The following is a 22,013-nucleotide window of genomic DNA, read 5'->3' on the forward strand; positions in this document are numbered from 1 at the left end:
GTTCGTGACCCTGTTTATAAATAAATTTTGTTATTTTCTGATAAAAAAGTCCCTTTATTCAACTCTGCCAAGTGCCAAACAATAGTTGACCAGTAGTGTAATCTTCTTTCTAGGTGCGCTCTAGCAGTCTACCTATGTCTTGCACAAGATTCTATGCAAATTTGACCCGTAGTAAACCAGTCACGATGCCGTGCAAATGCATAGGCACTTTATCCTAGTCCCACTCTTATAATTTCACATCACAGACACAAACACAAACTTTTATTTTATTTTATTTTATTTTATTTTGTTTGGTTGACCTCAATTTTAATACTTATTCCTTAAAATAAAAATAAAGGGAGTGCTAACGTTTCTTTCTAGGTTCATCTTTGTATTCCATCTCTTTAATTATTTTTCATCAAGATAAAATTAATTAGCAGTACAAGGAAATGCTGCTTATGGTTGTTTTCGGCTTCATGCAGCATAAGTTACATGTTCTTTTCATTTTGATTCTATTATTTGTGCACTGCATTAAGTCAAAATAGCATTTTTAATATCTTTTATCTGATATTTATATGATATTGTGCCGTTGCCCGGTACCAGGAACAGCCTGTATCATAACCTCAGTATGTTTGAGGACATGACATGTTATGGTGCAGGTATTACTTCATAAGCTCTTCAATGGATCAATTTTCCTGACCCAAATCGAACCCATGGGTGAGAACTTTTGAGAATGAAACCCGACCCACTAAACCCAGATTTCAAAAGGCCTGAAGGCCCATAGGGTAAACTTTGGTAAGAAAATATTTCGACCTTTACGAAGGTCAATAATCAATATCAACATCGAAAAAAGTAAGAAGAGTCTTCTTCTCTGGGATTGTGAGTTCTGATTTCTCTAATGGCCATGGCCGAAAATGAAGAAAAAATAGAAGAAGAAGAAGAAGAAGAAGAAGAGGAGGATGGGACCGTGGCAATTGAGGTCACAACTCCGATTCCACGTGCGCAAGAGTTACAGGAGGAGAGCTGCAGTTGTGTTTCCACCTTTGACATCCAATCATGGGATCTGCCTCTTCTCCTCCAGTCCTCTTCTCTCATTATCACAGCTCAACGATCCAGGCACCTATCACTTATTTCTATTATTGTTGTTAGTTAGTTTCTGTTCTCTTGCGTAAGTACCCTGGGGATTTTTAATTGGAAGGGAAGTACCATTGTATAAAGTTTCCTTACTTTTGTTGATGCTCTTATGATATGCTCTGAATTGCTGTTTTGTCTATATTAAAGCTTTACAAGGGTGTATAGAAGGAAACCTACACTTCAACAAACTATGTATAACTTTGGACTTTTGATTTATATTTAATATTTATGTCATTGTAAAAGATATATATATGTTTTTTTGTAGGCTTGTACAACAATCTAAGTACTTCTGTGCTCTTCTTGATGGAAACTTTAGGTGACACTATGAATTCAAACTCGACAAATGTGTTAATATTTGATTCGTAAGGAAATGTTTGTATGTTTATATATATTTATAATTGTATCTAGTGAGTCAAGCCTTGAGAAGATTTCTATCGGGTGGGATCCACAGATCTTTCTCCAAATATTACAGTCCATTTTTGGCTGTTCTGTCCATATTGAGCCTGATAATTTTCTCCTTCTAATTGAGGTTTGATTTTGTTTCTTCCCGTTCTAATAATCTAATTGCTGGTTTCTGTCTGTTGACTTATGCTTTTATGATTTTTACTGGTTTGAGTACTATACCAGGCAGCATAGATATGTTGCCAGACTTTTTGCAGGTTTTTTTATTTTTTTCTTTCTGTTTTGCTTCTTCATTTCTTCATTGCTTGGATCTTTGTAAGCTTTCTTGCACAATCAAAATGATACTTGAGGCTTCAATGTATACTCAACGTCTCAACCAGTACCATGGTTATATTAATTAGAAGAGCTTATTCATATGGTATGTCAGATAAATTTACTTGGTATATATTATAAAAATACTGCATTTAAAGGGATGTGGTATACAAAACCATTTTTAGGTTGACAGGCTGGTAGGAGATATATATGATTGACCTTTTGTATATCATTTACTAAAATAAATTTGTTATATTAAGCAGGGAGCATTGTTCTTTGGAGTTGATGCTCTCTTAAGTGCATGTGAAGATTGGTTCAGACGAGTTTGTTCTGAAACGGGTCTCTTTTCCCATCTTCTATCTTTGGAATATTTACTCGGTACCTGGAATTACAGCAAAGAGAAATGTATATCTTTAAATAAAACTTTTACTTCATATTTTATTAATTATTAGTACAAGTAGGTATCTAGTGAGTATCAAACAATCCTTTGAGAAAAATATAGCTTCTGAATGGTACTAAAAGAGTAAGCCTCTGGTACAGGCTGATATCACCTGTATAATGTACTTAGTTAATGAATTGTATGCTTTGGTTAAATCTGTATATTTATTTTTTGTTATTTTCAGGTGTTGGATTTATTCAAATGGAGTGCATAGCTTGTGTGGCACGTAACTTTGTAGGTACCATTTTATGTAGTTAGCATATCAGACCATTTTTTATTTTCTATATCTATGAAACTGAATTATCTATGACTTAATATATGTTTCTTTCTTTCTTTATAGGCACATGTCGTAAAATCTAGTTTGTTCTGTAAAGTACCATTTGATATGCTATTGGCATGCACTGAGCACCCTGATTTGACTGTTTATAGGTATGTTTTACCTCTGTACTTTAGATTGAACCATCTGTCGTATCTGTGCTTCTTATTTATACCATGCTGGTCGGATAAATTACTAGCATGCACCACACTATGTCTAAAGGTTAGTGGAGGGACTATTTTGAGTTGCAAAATTACGATTAAATTGTTAAAATCATTTGGAGTTTGATGCAAAATTGAGGATTTAGTGATATAGATCGGTGAAATCGGGACTAATGACACAACTAGGTAGTAATAGAAAACTGGGGCTTGGTCGACATTTAATTGTACAGGACCATTCAGTACCAGTATGGCAGTATGAAGACCTACTTTCTACCAATAAAAATTGCCGTCAGACTTTAAAGTTAAAATGCCTCTTTTGTTTCTTATCCTTTTTTATTACTTGCGAAAGTGAGAAGCAACTGTGTGAAGCCCTTATTGAATGGATTTCGGGGAACACGGAATCTTCTAGTGATGTCAGCTTCACCCTGCTTAGAAAGGTGAGCCTTCTATATCTATTCTAAAATTTCTAACCAATCATTGTATTCTTTCATTAATGAAATTTACTGGATGTTTTGTTATATGATGATGCTCAGGTCAGAAGCAGTCTGCTACCTTTGAGTTTTGCATCAGGTACACTTGTTTCAACCAATGATTGCAATATCCACTGGTATATACTGGTATTGAACCATTCCACCAAGTGGCCAAACGAGCTCTGACAAATGTTTTGCAACTTAAGATTCATGATGGCCCCAGTCTGCCCCAATGAACCCTCAATTTTTATCAATTTAATCCATTGTTTGCTTGGCCCTAAGTAGACCATAATTTACCCTAAGCACGCGACAACCATCCCTCAGTTGTGCAGATGACCCTCTGTTATCCTATTAGACCTAAGTCAACCCTTAATTGAACAACTAATTCCAAATGAACTGAATTTTTCCTCTGTAATTGCTTCATTTGTTATATTAAGTATGGATTCAACCTAATTAAGCAGTCATATCATATATGGTGGGGTTCAAGTTCAGTTATTGCTCATTTATTATTCTGTTATGCTTCAAAAAAAAAAACCAACCCAAGTTTAAACTGATTAACCAAAAACTATTCCATTTGAAGTCCAGGATTAAGGGTAGCCATCAGTGAGGTTACTTCTGGTTGCATATTTGAGATAGTCTGTTCTACTAATCGAATTGGTGTATAGGCCTCAGGAGATTCTACTCTGAAATTGGAAATGAAGCTGTAGATGCAATTCTTAATACTGCTTCAAAGCTGAAAGATTTAACTTCACTCAACCAATTTAAAATTCGTATAACAAACTATTCAAAGGTAAATTTTTGTTCTATTCCGGTCAATAAATATATTGTTCACTATTATAACCCAATCAAGTCTTCCATATTGGCCTTTGTCTGGTACTGGAACCGACTTTTACGGTGCTGTACCAATTCCAAGAGGTAACTTCAGGGGTAAACTATACTCGGTACAAGAGAGTTCCGAATATACTCCACTAACAGCTGGTGCTTACTTGAACTTGCTGCAACTAGCAATGATCAGTCCTTGTTTCGCCATTGTCTTTACGTGAATGTAATTGTCTGATGCTCATTTTGTTTTTTCAGAAGTTATTGCTGTCGGGCTGTCCGCAGATGTCAGAGAACCTGTTACTCATCTCACTGCTTAAACCCAACACAAGTCTCTCATTAATCAAACAGATTTTGAACTCTTCCTCTTCCTTCATGCGCCATTCTTTCAAAAGCCTAGATAACAAATTTGTCTCGTTTCCAAATATGCTTGAAATAGATATCTCAGGGTGTCATCAGCTGGATGCACATTGCACCATCTCATTTTTAAGTCGTGCATTTCCTTCATTGGCAATCTTGAGAGCCTCCCATTGCTCTCAGTTTAGGGTTCAAGATTTGAATTTTCTGATAAATTCTTGTCCTACTTTACATGAAGTTGATTTTTCCCGTGGTTTTGATGCTGGAGATTTCCTATGGTCTGGTCATGGTAGAGAAAATGTACTTGTAATAGCAGCTGATGTGGTGGATAACCGATGTGTTGCATGGCTGTCAAAATTGACGTTGGAAGGTCATAATGACCTAAATGGTGTGCTTCTCTTATGATTTACTCTTTTATTTTATTTTGCGGATAAGGTTTGGGACATTGATTCCTTCTCTTAAACACATAACCTTTATCATGACTAAAGGCTTAGCAGCGAGCCAGTAGTACAGGTCATGAAAGGTATGGTACTAACTATTCATGCAAGAAATCCTTCGTTACACACATGGTGTCTACAGAGTCACCTGTAAAAAGGAACTCTAATCTTACATCTTTATTTTAATAATTGTGGTTATTTTACGACTTTTTGCTATTGCAGACAGACACTTCTCAGAACTCTCAAACCTGACTGAGATGCTATCATACTTAAACATAACAAGTTGCAGTGGCTTATCAGACCTGGCTATTGCAGCTTTTCTCAGAAAATGTTTGTCAATCCATTCATTGCTTCTCTGTTACACATCCTTTGGCAAGGAATCGGTCAAAGTCCTTTGTTCTGATGACTGTCAGAACCCAATAGGTTGTCCAACTATCGCGTCCAGGTTGCAGCGTCTCCATTTGGATGGCTGTAAAGGTAAGATTGTGTGTCACTTAATATCACAAGTTAAAGTTTTTTTAAAGTTTTTTTTTTTTTTTTTTGGATATCTCTGAACAAAAACACATTTGGAAACTTGAACACTTTTTCATGTGTCCTTGTTTGTTGGTGTTTTGTGTAAATTACAGATAATATTGAACTATTTTTGAAAATTTTGCTTGAGCCTGTAATAAACACTGATCTGTTAAAACCAGAGATTGTCAAACAAGAGATGCCTAGATTGTTGTTTAGTGTTTCATATTCTCATCTGAAAATGTTCACCTTTATACCTTATCAACATGACTCCACTTTACTTTAGTTTTGTAAAATCTAGGATTATGAAAGGTGGACTTCTTGTGATAAGGGCAAATTATAATGTAGGTATTTGATGTAAATGCACTGTGATCCTAATTAGAAAATCTTCTTACTAAGTGTAAGAAATATTCCCAGGTGTTGATGAGTTTGCTATGTCACATCTTTTGAGCCACATGACTATGATAAAAGAAGTGAGCTTGAGAGGTACTTCTCTGACAGATGAGGCTATTTCTAACTTCACTGTCTCATCTTTGGAGAGACTTGATGTTTCTGACACCAAGGTAATTTTCTTTTACTAATTTTGTCTAGATTAAGCTTCATTAACTCTTTTAAGTTATTAATCCTGGTTAATTCTTTATCCACAATTCTAAATAACACCTCACTTGAACGTCAAATTACCCTTAATACATAGTCAATTGACAATAATTGCAATTTACCTAGCTAGTCTAGCTTCATTATTTCTTCTGTTGACCCAGTTACATCCAGTTACCCTCAATTGTTCGATCTAACCCAATTTAGTTCAGATTCCAATATAATTTGAAAGTTATACCTTGTTGGTATTTTGTATCTAGTTTAGGGACCTATCGGTAAAATAGGAATATAGAGAAAGTCAAGGGACTTGATTGTAAGATGTAATCTCTATATAAACCCAAGAGGCCATTAATAAAAGATAAGTTGATTTACACAAAACTAGTTACCTCAATTGAGCTTTGATCATGCATAATTCAAGTTAATCTCTCTTTTACTTACAGTGGACAACTGACAAGTAGGCCCAAATAGGAAAAAGTTCTCACTAGCATATTTTTGAGGTATATTTTAGGTGTCCATGGTGGGACTGAGGCCTCTTATAAGAAGAAACCACAATTTGAGGTGCCTTAAAGCAACCGGTTGCACTAACCTCCATCAAGAGCTCACCACCAACTCTTCATTCTCTCCTCTATTGTGTGAACTAATTGACAATTGTACCCATTTAGAAGAGGTGGCCTTTGGATGGGGATTCTCTCTCTTCTCTGTATTAATTGAAGAAATGCTGGTGTTTAGTACAGTGAGAGAGCTTACATTGGGTCTTGGTGCATCTCCAGGCCTTCAATTTTTGCATTGTCTCCCGATTTTGTGCCCTTTAATAGAGTCCTTGGTTCTCCGGTTCCAGGTTAATTTTTTAGCTTAAGCAATACACCTGAGAATTAGACTCCTGCTCGTATATTTGAAAATACCAGACCGAATGGTTAACTCAAGATTTTGAATTATATAGTGAACTTCTGAACAGTATGTGCTGGTACCCAGTGCATTGGGTACCAGAATTGTATTATATTAAAATGCTCTCCTTTTGTGGAGTCCTCTAATAAACTGCTAGATCAGTTAATAAATTATATCAGATATGTATGTCCCAAGTTCTCTATCAGACCAAAAGATTTGTGCTCTTTTTTTTTCAGTTTGTTGTTGATCCAGGGGCTTTCTATAAACTGAAATAGGGGCACTGTAATAATTTGTTGATAATTTTCAATTTGTTTCATTAGGTTACATCAGATGACGTAATAAAAAACTTACTAGCATCACTCAAGCATCTACAAGGGTTGGAGCTGCGATGCTGTCTGGGAGATCTGACCATTCATTGCTTTGAGGTCCCTCAAAATTTGATGTTGACCGCATTGAGATTGGAGTGGGTGTGCAAGTGGATGACAAATGACCATCTTTCTCTCCTGACGAGCACTTTCCGTAGCTTGACTGAGCTCTCTTTGTCTGGGTGCCAGCTTCTCGACTCATGTTGAGTGTTATTGTTTTCATAAACTTATAAAACCAGTTACTAAGAATTGCACTTTTACTCATTTGGTTATATAGCTCTGGCACTATAATATTTATGCACAAGTTAAGGTAAACAACTGAGAGGTATAGAATCATTTTTTCATAATTTGGGGATTGACATTTCAACTTTGCATTATTTTTGCAGATTCACAAGATATCATTTCAGCTGGTTGGCCTGGACTAACAGTTTTACATTTAGAGGTCTTCATTACCCTCATTCCTTGCCCATCTCTCTATTTCTAAACTCTAAACCGTAAATGAATGATTAAAAAACAAAAAGAGTAGATAAGATGACCCAGGAGAAAGGGGAGGTAGCATAGTTGGTTAGGAAAAAGTCTTAGGCCTGTTGGTTACCCAAAGATCGAGAGTTTGATTCCCCCTCACGACTTCGCAAGCTGCGAAGGTTTTTAAAAAAAGGAAAAAGATGACCCAGGAAATGTTTGTTACACAATCACTGGTACTTTGCAATTTGGTCAAAAATCGTGCAATTGAAGTTTTATCTTAATTATTTAGTATTCAATCTCATTGTGCACCAATTATCCTTGAATTTTATATTGCAGTGGTGATCAACAAGCTAGTTCATTTTATCTCAAATGTGCAATTAGACACAAAGCAAGCAAAATGAAAAAGCTAAAAATGGACAACTTTGTTTAAGAGAGTCATTCTCTAAGGTCGCAACCAGCATCAAGTTTTTTTTCAAGAGGAGTGCTGACTATCGTCCGAGTAGCGATTGCCTAATGCTTGCCTGGCACTAGCACAGAAATTGTGAATTCCGGCACACGAATTTTGATGTGCTGGAAAGGGTCAGATGCATAAAAGAAATTGTATAAAGTTCACACTTATCTTGACCCAGAGAAATCGCTAAAGATCTCCAATGTACTTTTTTATCCTTCTTCTTCTTATGCATCGGAAAAGGTTAACCCTATACGAGTATTTAATGCGCCGGAAAGGGTAAACCATGTACAAATTTTAATTTGTAGAGGGTTCACGCTTTCCGGCGCATTAAAATCAGTGCATGCGAATTCTCAATTTTCCATGCAATTTCCCGGGCGAGCCTTAGGCAATCACTCCCGTGCGACTTAGATCTTTTCCCATTTATCAAATAGTGAGAAGCCAAATATATAAAGGAAGTCAAAATAGTTTATCTTATTGTTGTGACATTCTAAATTCATCAAAGTCACTGGTATTTAATATACTATTTGTATTTGTATTTTTTAAATGTTTAGGAATGTGGAATCTTATCGAAAAATGGGGTCTCCTCTCTTTTAAGTTGCAAAGGTTTAGAAGATCTTCTCCTTCGCCATAATGTGAGTTTGCATAACTATATCTGGGTTTATTGCATGTTTCATATGGGGGTTATTGGTATCTCCATTTTATTTCAGAATAGAGGGGAAGGATATGCATTCCAGAAGAAACTATCAAACACCATTACCAAATTAATATATAATGCCTATCTATTAATTTACTTTCATGCTTGCTATCACAAGTATATTGAAGTTGACTTCCAACTTCCAAGTTGAGAAACACCTAACTGATGCCATATGCCTGGATAGAGTAAAGCGAGTAAGCTTGCCAAGAGTATTGTGAGATTAACCTCCTAATAATGGATCGACTTCAAATGATGATTTCAAGCCATTGATCTTGATGACTTGTTTTACTTGACGAGCCATGTGTTCACGTTCCAAAATCAATTCAAACACTTTATTTTTCGAATGTTTGGTACATTATAATAACTCAAAACGAACTTGAAAATAACTCAAAATATGGACACATGGCTTCTCAAGTTGAATGGTTTAAATTGGTTGTTAGAAGTGATTTTGAATGCTTCAGAGGTTAAGCTCACAGCTCATATTCATTTAATCATATGGCCATGCTATGTTATTGAAGGTTCCTAAAAATAAATGACATGGATATGAAAGTAACTTTTTATAGTCAAAATTAATTGCAAAATTCTCTCATAATTTATAGTATAATGGTGAATAACTCTTTCAATATTTATCATATAACTATGTTAGAAAATCTCCCCTGATCTTTTCCATTATTTCATTTACATATATTATCTGTACATGCTCATTGTAATTGTTTGATAACTGCTTTTCCTCGGAACCTAAATTGCAGGGAGGTGGTATACCAAAGACTTTTATTACCGATGCTGCTTCAGAGGTACAGACTTGCCTTTCCATGTTACTCTTTTTCTTTTCTTTTCTTTTAAAACCTTGGCAGCCCCTGCCAAGGAATCTTTCCATGTCACTCTCTCTCTATCTTAATTTTTGTTGTTGTCTTAAAGCTACTGCAATTGAGAATATTGGCATTGGATTTGTGTGATGCTTGTGATGGAGGCTTTGACAGCCCAAGTGTAAGTTTCCTTTTCAGAATTTATCAATTCCCTGTTGGAATGATATTTTATCGTAACCCCCTCTTTATGCCCCTCCGTTGTGCAGCATACATTTCTGCGAACTGTGAAAATGAGTCGGTGTAGGAAACAAAAGCTCAGTTTTGGGCTGAAAGCTGAAATTGTAAAACCGGTACACAGAGAGACAATTATTCTCCAGTGGAATGGTAACACAGACCTTCAAACATCCATAGTGAAAGAAAGGATATAGTGTTGAAAGGAGTAAGGCTACTGTAGTGCATATCAGTTAGTATTATGGATCCATATATCTATTTTCAAAGACCAGTCAACCGATTCGAATCATTCAATATGATCTTCGTATGAATAAATACTTAGTAGCCAATTTTTATATTTTTTAGAAAGGTAGAAAATCACTATTTTTAGATCAAGTGATTTTCTACCCATCTAAAAAGAATAAACAAGTTCTAAAAAATGTAAAATTTGACAAATTTGATCTCAAAAGTACATTTTATAGGCATGTTGAGCGGTTAAGATTGGACTTTTAAAATGAATATATTGATTTGTTATGTTATGTTATGGACATTTGTTATATTTTTAAATTTCCGAAAAAAAGACATTGTTGATAAATTTATTGCAAAAAGAGGCGGATAACTTCTGATGTTGTAAATAAAAAATTACTTTATCTGAAAAAAAAACGAGATTCACCAAATTCTTTTTCTGTAGCATAAACAGAAAATTACTCATGGTGTCGAAATTTAATATTCATTAAAATAAGACAGATTTTACTAGGTCTCCAACATATATTTTTGTTTCTGCACCGTTTCTAATTTACAAAATGCATCTCAAGTCCCTTACCTTCACGTGAACCAAGATTTGGATATTTCAACTCTTTATTATTGTAACTTATGATAACCTGTGATCAATTCTTTTAAAAATTTACCCACCCAGAGGTCAGAGCACAACCAGAAATGTAATTTTTACCCACCCATTTCCTCTTCGAAGGTGTAACTACAGCGTCCATTTTGGAAAGGAGACACTGTAGACTATAACGGATTAATGGTCCTGTTATTTTGATGAATTACTAAAAAAATTTGAATAAAGATGAAATATAAAAATTTCAATACGATAGGTTATTTCTATTTTTTTGTAATGCTCCAGAAAAAATGAGCACTACAAGCATTTATTTTATTTGCGGAGATAAAAAATAACTATTCGAGAATTAGACCACAAAAAATATTATTTCCGAATAAAAGTTTTATTATTTGTAGGTAGATTCATCGCTTTTGTATGCTAGATTTGCAAGGTGACCAGAATTGTAATTTGCAACTTAATTCAGCATATAAAATAAGTTTCAACTTAAGGATTGGCGAAAATAGAATGTTGTATTTCTCATAAGTATTGATTGTGTTTATTTTTTAGGGTTCATTAATTCCTTTAATTTCTCAAAATAAAGATACCGTCCTGCTCAAAAGTGGTATAGTTACAATAATAACATCAAGCTTTCACCACATCCACACTGATCGATCTGGCTGTGGAGAATTCGAAAATTCCCAAAGCATAATCAACTGTTAATCTTAAATGTTACACAAAGTGACAGAAAACCTTCAAGTGATGCATGATTGCATGTGCCATCATGGGTACTTGTGGCTATCTCAATCTCACTCAACCTGAGCATTTGTTCTATATATGAACCAACGAACTGAATAATGTTCATTCTCAAAACAAACAAACAAACAAACAAATTTGTTTAATTTAATTATATATCGACATATATATCTAACACTTTCCTCCATGGCTACAGTTTCATGGACGCTCATCTTTCTCCTCTTTCTTGCGGCTGCCACGTTCTCGGAGGTGCAGGGAAGGAATAGGACTATAATACTACATCCTCATGGCAAACGTACCACCTTCTCATGTCAAGACAACAAAGGCAATTTCTCGACATGCGTAGCGACCTGTCCTAGCAAGTGTCGCGACAAGTGCATTGCGTCCTGCCCAGACTGCAGAACCTTATGCTGTAAGTAGCTAGCCTTATATCAATGCAATCTTCATCCTGTTGTGAAACTAATCGATGCATATATGCAGTCTGTGACCTGTTTCCGGGTACCGTATGTGGTGACCCGCGCTTCACTGGAGGCGACGGAAACATCTTCTACTTCCATGGGCACAAGGACGGTGATTACTGTATCCTTTCTGAGCCCAACCTACACATCAACGCACACTTCATCGGGAAACACAATCCTGGCCTCAACCGTGACTTCACCTGGGTCCAGGCCCTCGGCATACTATTCGGAGTCAATCACCGCCTTTACATTGGTGTAGAGAAGACAGTGACATGGAGCGACGAGTCTGACCGCCTCAGAATTACCTTTGACGACGAGCCTGTTTACATTCCTGCAGAGGTGAACACCAGGTGGGTGTCCAGCTCAGTGCCTGGTTTGTCAGTCATGCGAACCGCCAGTACCAATGGAGTCATACTAGAACTAGATGGAGTTTTCACCATCATGGCCAATGCGGTTCCTATCACGGAAGAAGAGTCGAGGATACACAACTATGGGGTGGGACCCGACGACAGCTTGGCCCACCTCGACCTATCGTTCAAGTTTCACTCACTCGCTGACACTGTTGATGGTGTGCTGGGCCAGACATACCGACCAGACTATGTTAATAAGATGGATGTCACGAAGAAGATGCCGGTGATGGGTGGCGCACCGAGATTCGTGTCTTCTGGTATATACTCCACTGATTGTAAGGTTGCCCAATTTGGGAGCCGTGGCAACCCAGAGATTGTCATGGTTACTAGATCAGCTTAATTAGCCTCGAGCTAAAAATGATTATTAATTAATAATAAGTATCTTACATAAATAGAGACAAACTGGATGTAAGCCTTTGGAACCATGTAATATCCATTATTTAATAAAGAACTTCAAGATATTTAGATCATGAATCGAATAAGTGTCATGTTTAAACTTACTTTTATGGGGCAAATATTTCAAATATATATTTTAGTTTTTTTATCATATTCCACAAAATTTATTATAGTTTATCTTTCATTTTTTTTTTTTAAATGTAGTTTACCCATGCATGGAAGCAACTTCCAAAAATGGGTCAGAGTATTTTAATTAATTTCCTTGCGGCATTATATATTATCCACATTGTATCAAGTATACAATACCGATACGGGATAACTACATTGTGAACTTTAGTTGAAACTTGAAACTCATCAGTGTCATATTTTGTATGGATGGAAATTGTGAACTTGATGAGTTGTAAAAAAATTATGATTTCGTACTTTTGTTCAAGGTTGATTGGCGTTGGCAGATTTCGAATTTAATTTAATTTGTCTTTGTTTTTGTTTCTATATAATCAATTTAAAGAAAGGGGTGATGAACCATAACTTGACGCATTATTTGACATATGATTAAGCTCAAAATTGGTCCTAATTATCATGATTTATTGTATTTTATTTATCATTTCGTTCACTTTTAATTAATGTTAGTCGAGACACAAGATACTGCGCAAGTTGTTAATTATTGCAAAATTGGAGCACGAAACCGCGCGATCTGCATGTGCACAGAAGATCAAGACTATCAAGCCAAATGAAGAAATAAATGGATCTATGATTTCGCTACCAACTGATGCATTTCATATTTGGCTGCCGCACCAATTCTTACCAATTAATTCAATTAAGACATTTTTTATTGGTGGCCGATATTTGGCAGGGGCTATTAATTAGAGATTGATTTAATTATAGCGCATTTATGGCAAATTAAGGCAATTGAATTGCTGGGTATATGGCGCAATTGATTTTCTTATCAAAGTTTTCATTGGATGAGAGTAGAATATATATTCGGCTCTGCCAAATTAGAGGGACTATCTTGGTTTTTAGCATTTTCATTATTTTTGACATTTGGAATATTTTGGAGAAGTCGACCAAAGGCAATCAAAGATTGAAGAGTTCGGCTAGAAGCAAATCGAAGGAAGCATAAAGCCGTGTCTAATTTAAGGGAGTCATTATTATTCCCTTCTTCTTTTATTTTTCTGATTTTAATGGAATTAAATATGACTTGTACTTGTGTTGAAAGTATGCTTGGTTAAACATTTTATCTAAGGATATGGGAGTAACTTGATACTTTTGTTATGTTAATTTAGTTGTTTGAATTTTATTTGTGGTTGTGATGTTGATTTGTTTATGAATGCTTAAATGGTTTGTTTAGTTATTTCTTATTTTATTAAGGAATCCGCTAATAATTAATTGAGACCGAAAGGAGAAATTTATATTAGAAGTAATTTTTAAAATAGCGATAGTTATGCAAACAATATTAGGTAAATTTGGTGATGGACCGAAAGGAGAAATTGAATTACTAGAACAACATAAACAAACCTAAGTACTCGGAGCTACGAAAGTAGTCCAAAAGGCTTTTGGGGAAAAACACGGGTTATCAAATAGCTTAATGGGTTTAGATTAAAACTGGTAAGCCACGAACGTAGGAGACCTATTTAATCTAGATACGGTGCGAAGCCACAAAAGTGGATAAACATTTACCTTAGGATAACACCCCCTCAACAATTGCAACCCAAATATTAGAAAAACAATTAGAAATACATAATTAAAAGTATCATAGTGAAACCATAATTCTAGATATTCATTCCGTCTGATTTTTCTCATCATTTTCTGTTTCTGGAATTCAATTTGCATTTTGTTAATTTAAGTTGCATTCAGATAATTCATCCTGCATTCTGTTTAGAATTCAGGCTGAGGTTCTGGAATTTAGTCTGCATTAGTTTATCATTCATCCTGTATTTAGTTAATTCATCCAGTATTTTTATAATTAGGTTTATAAAAAAATCACTCAATATTTGCTTGTCTAGATTATTGAAAACCGGTAAACTAGTACTTACAATACCTCTCTGTGGTTCGATACCCAAATTACTAAGCAATAAGGTCATGCGCTTGTGGCCGAATTGTATTGGGATTAGGGATTAAATTGTTAAGCTACCAAAAATACATGAAGGGGATCCTTATCAGAACTCCTATAATAGCACGTTGGTATAAAGTCGACTGAATGGTGTATCTGTCCAGAGAGAATCTCAGCCTTCCATCCAGCAAATCCAACCATTGTAAACCATCATGTTGAATATGAGATATTATGTATATAATTTATGTATCCGTTCATGTTTAGGTTTAAAATTAGTTATACATCAAATCGCTACATGTAAAGACACGTAAATCGTGCAATATTTAAGTCTTCTTTTTCCACGCGTTTTCTTACTTTTTTGTGCTCAGCCTTTTTTGGTTTTTCCTTCCACCCCCCCCCCCCCCCCCCCCCCATTTCTCCGTTTGTTTTTTCCTTTCTTGCCTAGAGAAGAAACACAAACTCTAGGCATGTCAGAGATAGAAAGAGAGAGAGACGGAGAGATGAGGAATGAGGAAACAGTGAAGCTGATCAGCACTCCTTCTCTCTATCTCTCTCCTGACTGACAGAGACAGGTGCCTAGGGTTTGCGCCACCTCTAACTCTCCAGTCGAAGACCCTAACCCTCTATCTAGCGCCACCATGGTACGACATAGTATCTCTTTCCTGATCTAAGTCTCGCTCATTTTTCTTGTTCATTTTAGTTGCATTATGTTCCTTACTTCATCCGTCTGAGATCTCGATTTGTTTTTTGTTTTGTTTTGCAATGCATTGTGTCTCATAAGCCTTTTCAACTTCTCAGGCCTGAAAGAAAGATGTGAAAGCTCCAGCCATAAAGAAGAAAGTTAGATATCTCAATCTTTTCTATTTATTTTGACCAAATTCTGCTATTTTCCTTCATTTGGTAGCATTCCAATAAATACCCAAATTACTGAAACTGGACAGAGCATTTCCTTCTCGTTGGGGCTTTTTAAATTTTTAAGCCTTTGTTGATATCAGTTGGCCTAATTTCATAGATGCAAGTCCAAAATGCAACAACTTCCCTTTCCAAATAATTAAATTTGTTAATTCGTTAAGAAAATGTATATTTTAAGCAACTGTCGGTATTTTTATTGTTGTGATGTGAAGCATATCACCAAATGTCTTATATGTTAAATGAGAAATATTTTGTTATTACTTACATCTTCTAGAGTATGGTGATGAGAAGAGCGTTGGGGAGAGCCGATAGAGTGGGGATCTGTCAGGGAGGTCCCCATGGCCACCAGTATGCTCCATCTGTGTCAAGAGTGGAAGCGTTGAGTTGCTGATTCGATGGAGGCGTGGAGCCCAAAATCCCTTCAGAAATGAATTTCATGTATACCCTTTTAAATCTTTAAAATTATACATTTTCCTTTTGAAAATATGTAAATTTTAAAAACTTACAAATTCATCTAATTTATTGCCTTTTCAGTTAGAACTCATCTTATATTTATAAAATTCTAATTTTACAATTAATTGACTTTTCACCTTTTTAATAGGCTAATTTCTGAGAGAAAATGGTTCAATTTACTTGTATACGTAAGTGTATATCTAATTAGAACATGGTTAGATGCACTATTGTTTTTGTGCTCCCACATACCCCATATCCTTATTTTTGTTTTCAAGGTTCAAACAGTCAAATATGTGAACTGTAGATGTATCAGAATAATTGTATTAGAACTGTATCATATATGTGAACTGTAGATGTATCAGAATAATTGTATTAGAACTGTAGATGTATTAGAATAATTGTATTAGAACTTTGTCATATATGTGAACTGTATATGTATCAGAATAATTGGCTTCTTTGCCCTGATATAGTAAGATTTTTCAGATAAATTTCACATTTTTTAATGCAAAGTTTTGAAATTTATTCTCTCTTTGTCATATATGTGAACCGTAGATGTATCAGAATAATTGTATTAGAACTTTATTCAGTAACTTTATTCACTGCATGCCATTTCACTTTTTTTATTTTATTGAAAATGAATAAAAGTTTCAGACCTACAAAACTAAAAAAAAAAGATAATTTCCAAAAAAGAAGTGATAACATATTAATTTTCATATAATGAAAAATAATAATAATGTAATACTATTAATTTGTGAAACGAACTGATCTATGGGGAGTTGAAATAACTGATTAAAACAAATTTTTAATCTCCACTGCAACGTGAGTACTTGACTAATTTTGTTTACATCCTTGAAATTGACACTCGAAAGCAATTGGAAATGGTGAAGTGTCCTTTTAGTAAGATTGATAAATTTATAACTGTTCACATTTATGTAACTAAAATTGCAATTATCACGTTAGTATATGACATTCTCATAAATTTATAATCGCAGTTAAACGAATGAATATGGTATGTTTCAGACCAATAATTTTTCATTTTTTTTTCATTCTTTTTTACTATTTTTCTAATAGATAGAATATCACGGTTGAGCAATTCAGATTGTTTATTTTGAACTTTGAAAATAACAGTAAAGCACAAGAAGACCAACGATATATAAATTGAATAATTATTTCAATCCCCACACTCCAGTACCCGCATTGTACCCCCATCTCTTAAACATATTTTAACTTCCCATAAACTAACTTAACTAATTAGTTTAATTAAATTTATTCACAACACTATGATCTTCCAAGTTTAATTAAATTCATGGGTATAAATAATTAGAAGATAATAAATTAATATTTGCAAATTAAGATATTAATACTTGCATGTCTAACCTGATATAACTATATAGAGGGACCACTCAAACTACATGGGAGAAGAATCATACACGTTTTTAGAAGTGATTTTTTTTTCAATATTTTCCGCATTTCTCACGTTCTATGAGGAATTTTGCGAATCTAAAACCATGAACGTATTCTACACAATTTTATCTTTCAAATGAGATCCATAATGACGTACTTTCGGATTCATCGTCACACAAGTATTTATACCTCATTGTGCAAGTATTTATACCTCATCATGCAAGTATTTATACCTATACTTGTAAGTATTTTATCTCTAATCGTGGACCTCGCATCTCCGCATCACATTTCCCTAATCGTCCCTGCGTCAACCTTTCTCTAACAAAAATAGTTGACCACATAGGTATAAATACTTCGATACATAGGTATAAATACTTGTAATACTTGATATTAATATTTTTAAATGTCAACAGTGTCATATGTGAAAAATATTAGGTATAAATACTTCAATGACGAAGTATAAATACTTGTGCGATGACGAGCTCGAAAGTATGTCATCGTGGATCTCATTTGAAAGATAAAATTGCGTAGAAGACGTTCATGGTTTTAGATTCGCAAAATTCCTTATAGATCATGAGAAATGTGGATGAGATTGAACAAATAAAATTGAGAGGATAATGGAGGATGAGAGTGCGAGTACTCATATCACGTGATTCACGTCCCATATAAATTATATTACCCAACTCTTGGGAAATACGTATTTTGACCAGGCTAAAACTATTTTCTGATCGACAATTACGAACTCCCCAAGTTAATATATATATATATATATGTGTGTGTGTGTGTGGAGTGATGCTTCTATGGACATAAGGACCTATTTGTAAAATGAACATATTTTTATTTTCAAAGTTCAAACAGTCGATCCGAACCGTTTATCTTGTTCTCCATATTAATATGTACTTGGAGACCAAATTTTACATTTTTCTGAATTTTTTTACTATTTATTAAGATGGGTACAAAAAATATAAAATTTAGACCATTGAATTTTGTACCCATCTTAATAAATAGTAAACAAATTCAGAAAAATGTAAAATTTGGTCTCCAAGCACATATTAATATGGAGAACAAGATGAACGGTTCGGATCGACTGTTTGAACTTTGAAAATAAAAATATGTTCATTTTACAAATAGGTCCTTTTGTCCACAGAAGCCTTTGCCTATGTGTGTGTGTGTATATATATATATATATAGAGACCGACTAATATGCATTCGGTAGCACTTCGGCCGAAGTGCTACCGGTCCAAATTTAATTTTTCAAAATCCAAACGGTCGATCTGAACCGTTCATCTTGTTCTCCATATTAATATGTGCTTGGAGACCAAATTTTATATTTTTTGGAATTTTTTTTACTATTTATTAAGTATTTTACAAAATTGTTGATCCAACGGTAGCTGCTGATTTTACTGTTTTGTTAAGCTACCGTTGGATCAACAATTTTGTAAAATACTTAATAAATAGTAAAAAAATTCCAAAAAATATAAAATTTGGTCTCCAAGCACATATTAATATGGAGAACAAGATGAACGGTTCAGATTGACCGTTTGGATTTTGAAAAATCAAATTTGGACCGGTAGCACTTCGGCCGAAGTGCTACCGAATGCATATTAGTCAGTCTCTATATATATAGAGAGAGAGAGAGAGAGAGAGATGGACTATGGTGCATTGCAATGCATGAACCCTTTTGTGCATTGCACTATAAATCATGGATTTAAAGTCCAAACGACCAATCCGAACCGTTCATCTTGTTCTTCATATTAATATGTGCTTGGGGACCAAATTTTACATTTTTTGGAATTTTTTTACTATTTATTAAGCAATTTTTAAAGTCGCTGATCTGATGGTCCAGAAAATTTTATTGTTTTTTACTGTTCACAGCAAAACAGCAATTTTCAAAAATGCTTAATAAATAGTAAAAAAATTCCAAAAAATATAAAATTTGGTCTCCAAGCACATTTCAATATGGATTAAACATCTAACGGTTCGGATCGGTCGTTTGAACTTTAAATCCGTGATTATAGTGCAATGCATAAGGGGTTCTTGCATTACAATGCACCATAGCCCATCTCTATATATATATATAAGTGCTTGAAAGTCAAATATGAAGGTTCTTGTGTCGATTCGGAATTCTGACTTCTCCTAAAAGCACGGAAGCGGCTCTAATTAGAATACGAAAATCAAGGAAGTGTTTGTTATTGTGTAAAGCTAATCCACTGAAAATATCAATGTTTTGGTAAATTCATGTGACAATATCAATGTTTTTTGGAAACCGATATTAATAAAAGAGAAGTTGAAAGGACCTTTTCCACGTAAAGAAAAGTATTATTAGTCAGCAACTTAGTTGATACTTAGAGATAATTTATGTATATTATACTCGGCATTTTCATCAAAAAGGAAAATAAATAAATAAATAAGTATAAATTTATGTTATTTGTGTCAAGCTGTTATTTCTCAACTAATTTAAAATTACCTAGAATTATTCGTCAATTACAAAATTATTTCTGAAACATAACTATAAATTTATGAGAAACAATATTTTTGGGATATATAATTTATGAAAAGAAGGATTTCATTTTTTTTAATGGAAGGAACTTTTCTTTAATTAATTAGTTCTATTATTAATTGGATGAGAGAGAGGAAGTGGATCCGTTAATCAACTGATTCATTTAAAGAGCATGAATAAATTGGATATTTAGAAACAAAAAAAAAATTCAGTTCTCAAAATTAAAATAATAGCCCTTAGTATAGCACTCTCCATTTTTTTTTCAGTCCAAAATTTGAACCGGAAAAAAATAGTTCTGATTTCTTTATAGGTCTAACAATGAGAGTACTTTTTCTTTTCTATGTTATTATTTAATAATTTCTATGAATAAAAAATAGAGAAATTTGGATATATACCCATCACAACTTCTTTAATTAGATATTTACCCATCCAAAATTAAAAATTAGATATTTTTCCATCTAAACAAGACCTATTTATTAATATACCCATTTCCATTTTTTGTCACTAAAAAATGTATATCAATATCAATAAAATATTTAAGAGACTATTTTGCCCTTCAAAGAATACTCAAAGATTAAACCGTTCTTTGATTGAATGGTTAGGATTTAACCTCCAATGCTCACATGCCTCTCAGGATATCAAACAATCAAAGCGCTCTTAACCCCTCCGCGCTTGTCATTAACTAATACTAAGGTCTGATTGCATGTTCTACTTCCTGTTGTTTTCTCAGTTTCATCTGTCATCTGATAATGTCATTAGAATGGTTAATGGAGCCATTTTGATAGAGAATACAAGGCTTGTTACATTAGAACCTAATAAAATGAATGTTATAAGGACCTGTTTGTAAATAGTTTTAATAATGTGCTTGTCAGTACCGTGTGTTAGTGTAATAATCTAGAAGTCAATAATACGATAAATTATCATAAACCTTTGTTCATGAATTGAATGTTTAATTATATATCATTTTGTTGCCTTGAATATTATTGGATTATGAATCATTTCGAGTTCATGACTGAAATTGTGAAACTCCATAATTAAGATGATATATATTCTTAAGAAGTCACTAACCGAGGTAATTAGCAGGAACACTAATTAACCGTTACTAGGTTAGTATGTGGATTAAAATATGGTTAAGTTTTACAAACCATTGACACGAGATGTCATTTTAATCACATAGATACATGTTCTAGGAACATGATATTTGACAGACCTCGAATGAAACATTAAATAGAATTGTGTTCGTGTCATTAATGTTTTTCATTCAGTGTAAAGTTCTACAGTATGAGGTATTCATCATTCCAGCTAAGAGATGTGTATGTGTGAGTGTTATCTAACGATGTCCGTAAAAAGCAGTCATAATGGTAGCACTTCCATATGTATAGCTTAGCTAAGGAAGTGATGGTTTACCAAAAGTACTATTGTCCCTCGTATTTTGTACGAGCTATAGCATCACTGGCCCCTTGGTAGAGTTAGATTATCTGCATGCGGTATAATTACAAGAGTAATTATATTTGATAATCTACTCAAGATCAAGAAAAGATTCAGTTAACAAGGATGACACACATCTATCTTGAAACTGATCTGATAGCTATGTGACAAAAGAACTGACACAAGTAAATTGTTTACTGGATCGTGATATTGTATAGTACAGCATCATCTGTGTAATTGGATGGTCATGATGTATACTGCCAGATGCCGCTCATGATTATAGAAGTTAAAACAATTTTAACTCTATTTACCAACATAACACAGATCCTATTGGGTCACACCATATAGGAGCTACTCGGAGGATCTTGTTGATTAATTATAAAATTGATTATGATTAATAAATAAGATGGTTATAATTAATTATACATGTTATAATTAAATTATAAATGTCATATAAGATGACAAGCAGAAACAACGGTTAATTTATAAACGTACACGTTACGTTGTATAAAAGTTACCGAACGACAACTGAAACCGAACCGTGAGAAATATAATTGTTTAGAACAATTATATATATTTGATTTGGATTTTATTATTAATTAAAACCCTTGATTAAAATTAAA

At 34.0% G+C, this 22,013-nt stretch overlaps 2 protein-coding genes and 1 long non-coding RNA gene across 9 annotated transcripts; all 3 read left to right on the forward strand.

Annotated features, from left to right (window-relative positions):
- The first annotated feature begins 836 nt into the window (after positions 1-836).
- LOC144564081 (ubiquitin-protein ligase) lies at positions 837-10,303 on the forward strand. Of its 7 annotated transcripts, none has more exons than XM_078313588.1 (19): positions 839-1,095; positions 1,379-1,429; positions 1,522-1,642; positions 2,091-2,232; positions 2,451-2,500; positions 2,607-2,695; positions 3,093-3,180; positions 3,277-3,313; positions 3,879-4,003; positions 4,291-4,777; positions 5,049-5,303; positions 5,742-5,899; positions 6,439-6,768; positions 7,136-7,382; positions 7,567-7,622; positions 8,648-8,728; positions 9,540-9,584; positions 9,709-9,777; positions 9,863-10,303. In XM_078313588.1, exons 1-19 carry the CDS (start codon positions 878-880, stop codon positions 10,022-10,024), a joined length of 2,811 nt encoding a protein of 936 aa, XP_078169714.1. In that variant the 5' UTR covers positions 839-877; the 3' UTR covers positions 10,025-10,303. The 7 variants fall into 7 exon arrangements, 6 of the variants coding, with proteins under 6 accessions (XP_078169717.1, XP_078169718.1, XP_078169714.1 ...); XM_078313589.1 differs by having other exon boundaries at positions 5,754-5,899; XM_078313590.1 differs by having other exon boundaries at positions 2,091-2,205.
- Positions 10,304-11,506: 1,203 nt separating this feature from the next.
- Positions 11,507-12,726, forward strand: LOC144564254 (uncharacterized). Its single transcript, XM_078313837.1, has 2 exons — positions 11,507-11,791; positions 11,860-12,726. The coding sequence occupies exons 1-2, from the start codon at positions 11,566-11,568 to the stop codon at positions 12,585-12,587; spliced, it is 954 nt and encodes a 317-aa protein (XP_078169963.1). The 5' UTR covers positions 11,507-11,565; the 3' UTR covers positions 12,588-12,726.
- A 2,394-nt stretch (positions 12,727-15,120) lies between these two features.
- On the forward strand, positions 15,121-16,273 carry LOC144563833 (uncharacterized). The gene is made up of 3 exons (XR_013514491.1): positions 15,121-15,334; positions 15,492-15,533; positions 15,880-16,273. It is a non-coding gene; the product is annotated as an uncharacterized LOC144563833 (long non-coding RNA).
- The last annotated feature ends 5,740 nt before the right edge of the window (positions 16,274-22,013 follow it).

Source organism: Carex rostrata, chromosome 13, assembly GCF_964058835.1.
Source record: "Carex rostrata chromosome 13, lpCarRost1.2, whole genome shotgun sequence".
NCBI lineage: Eukaryota > Viridiplantae > Streptophyta > Magnoliopsida > Poales > Cyperaceae > Carex > Carex rostrata.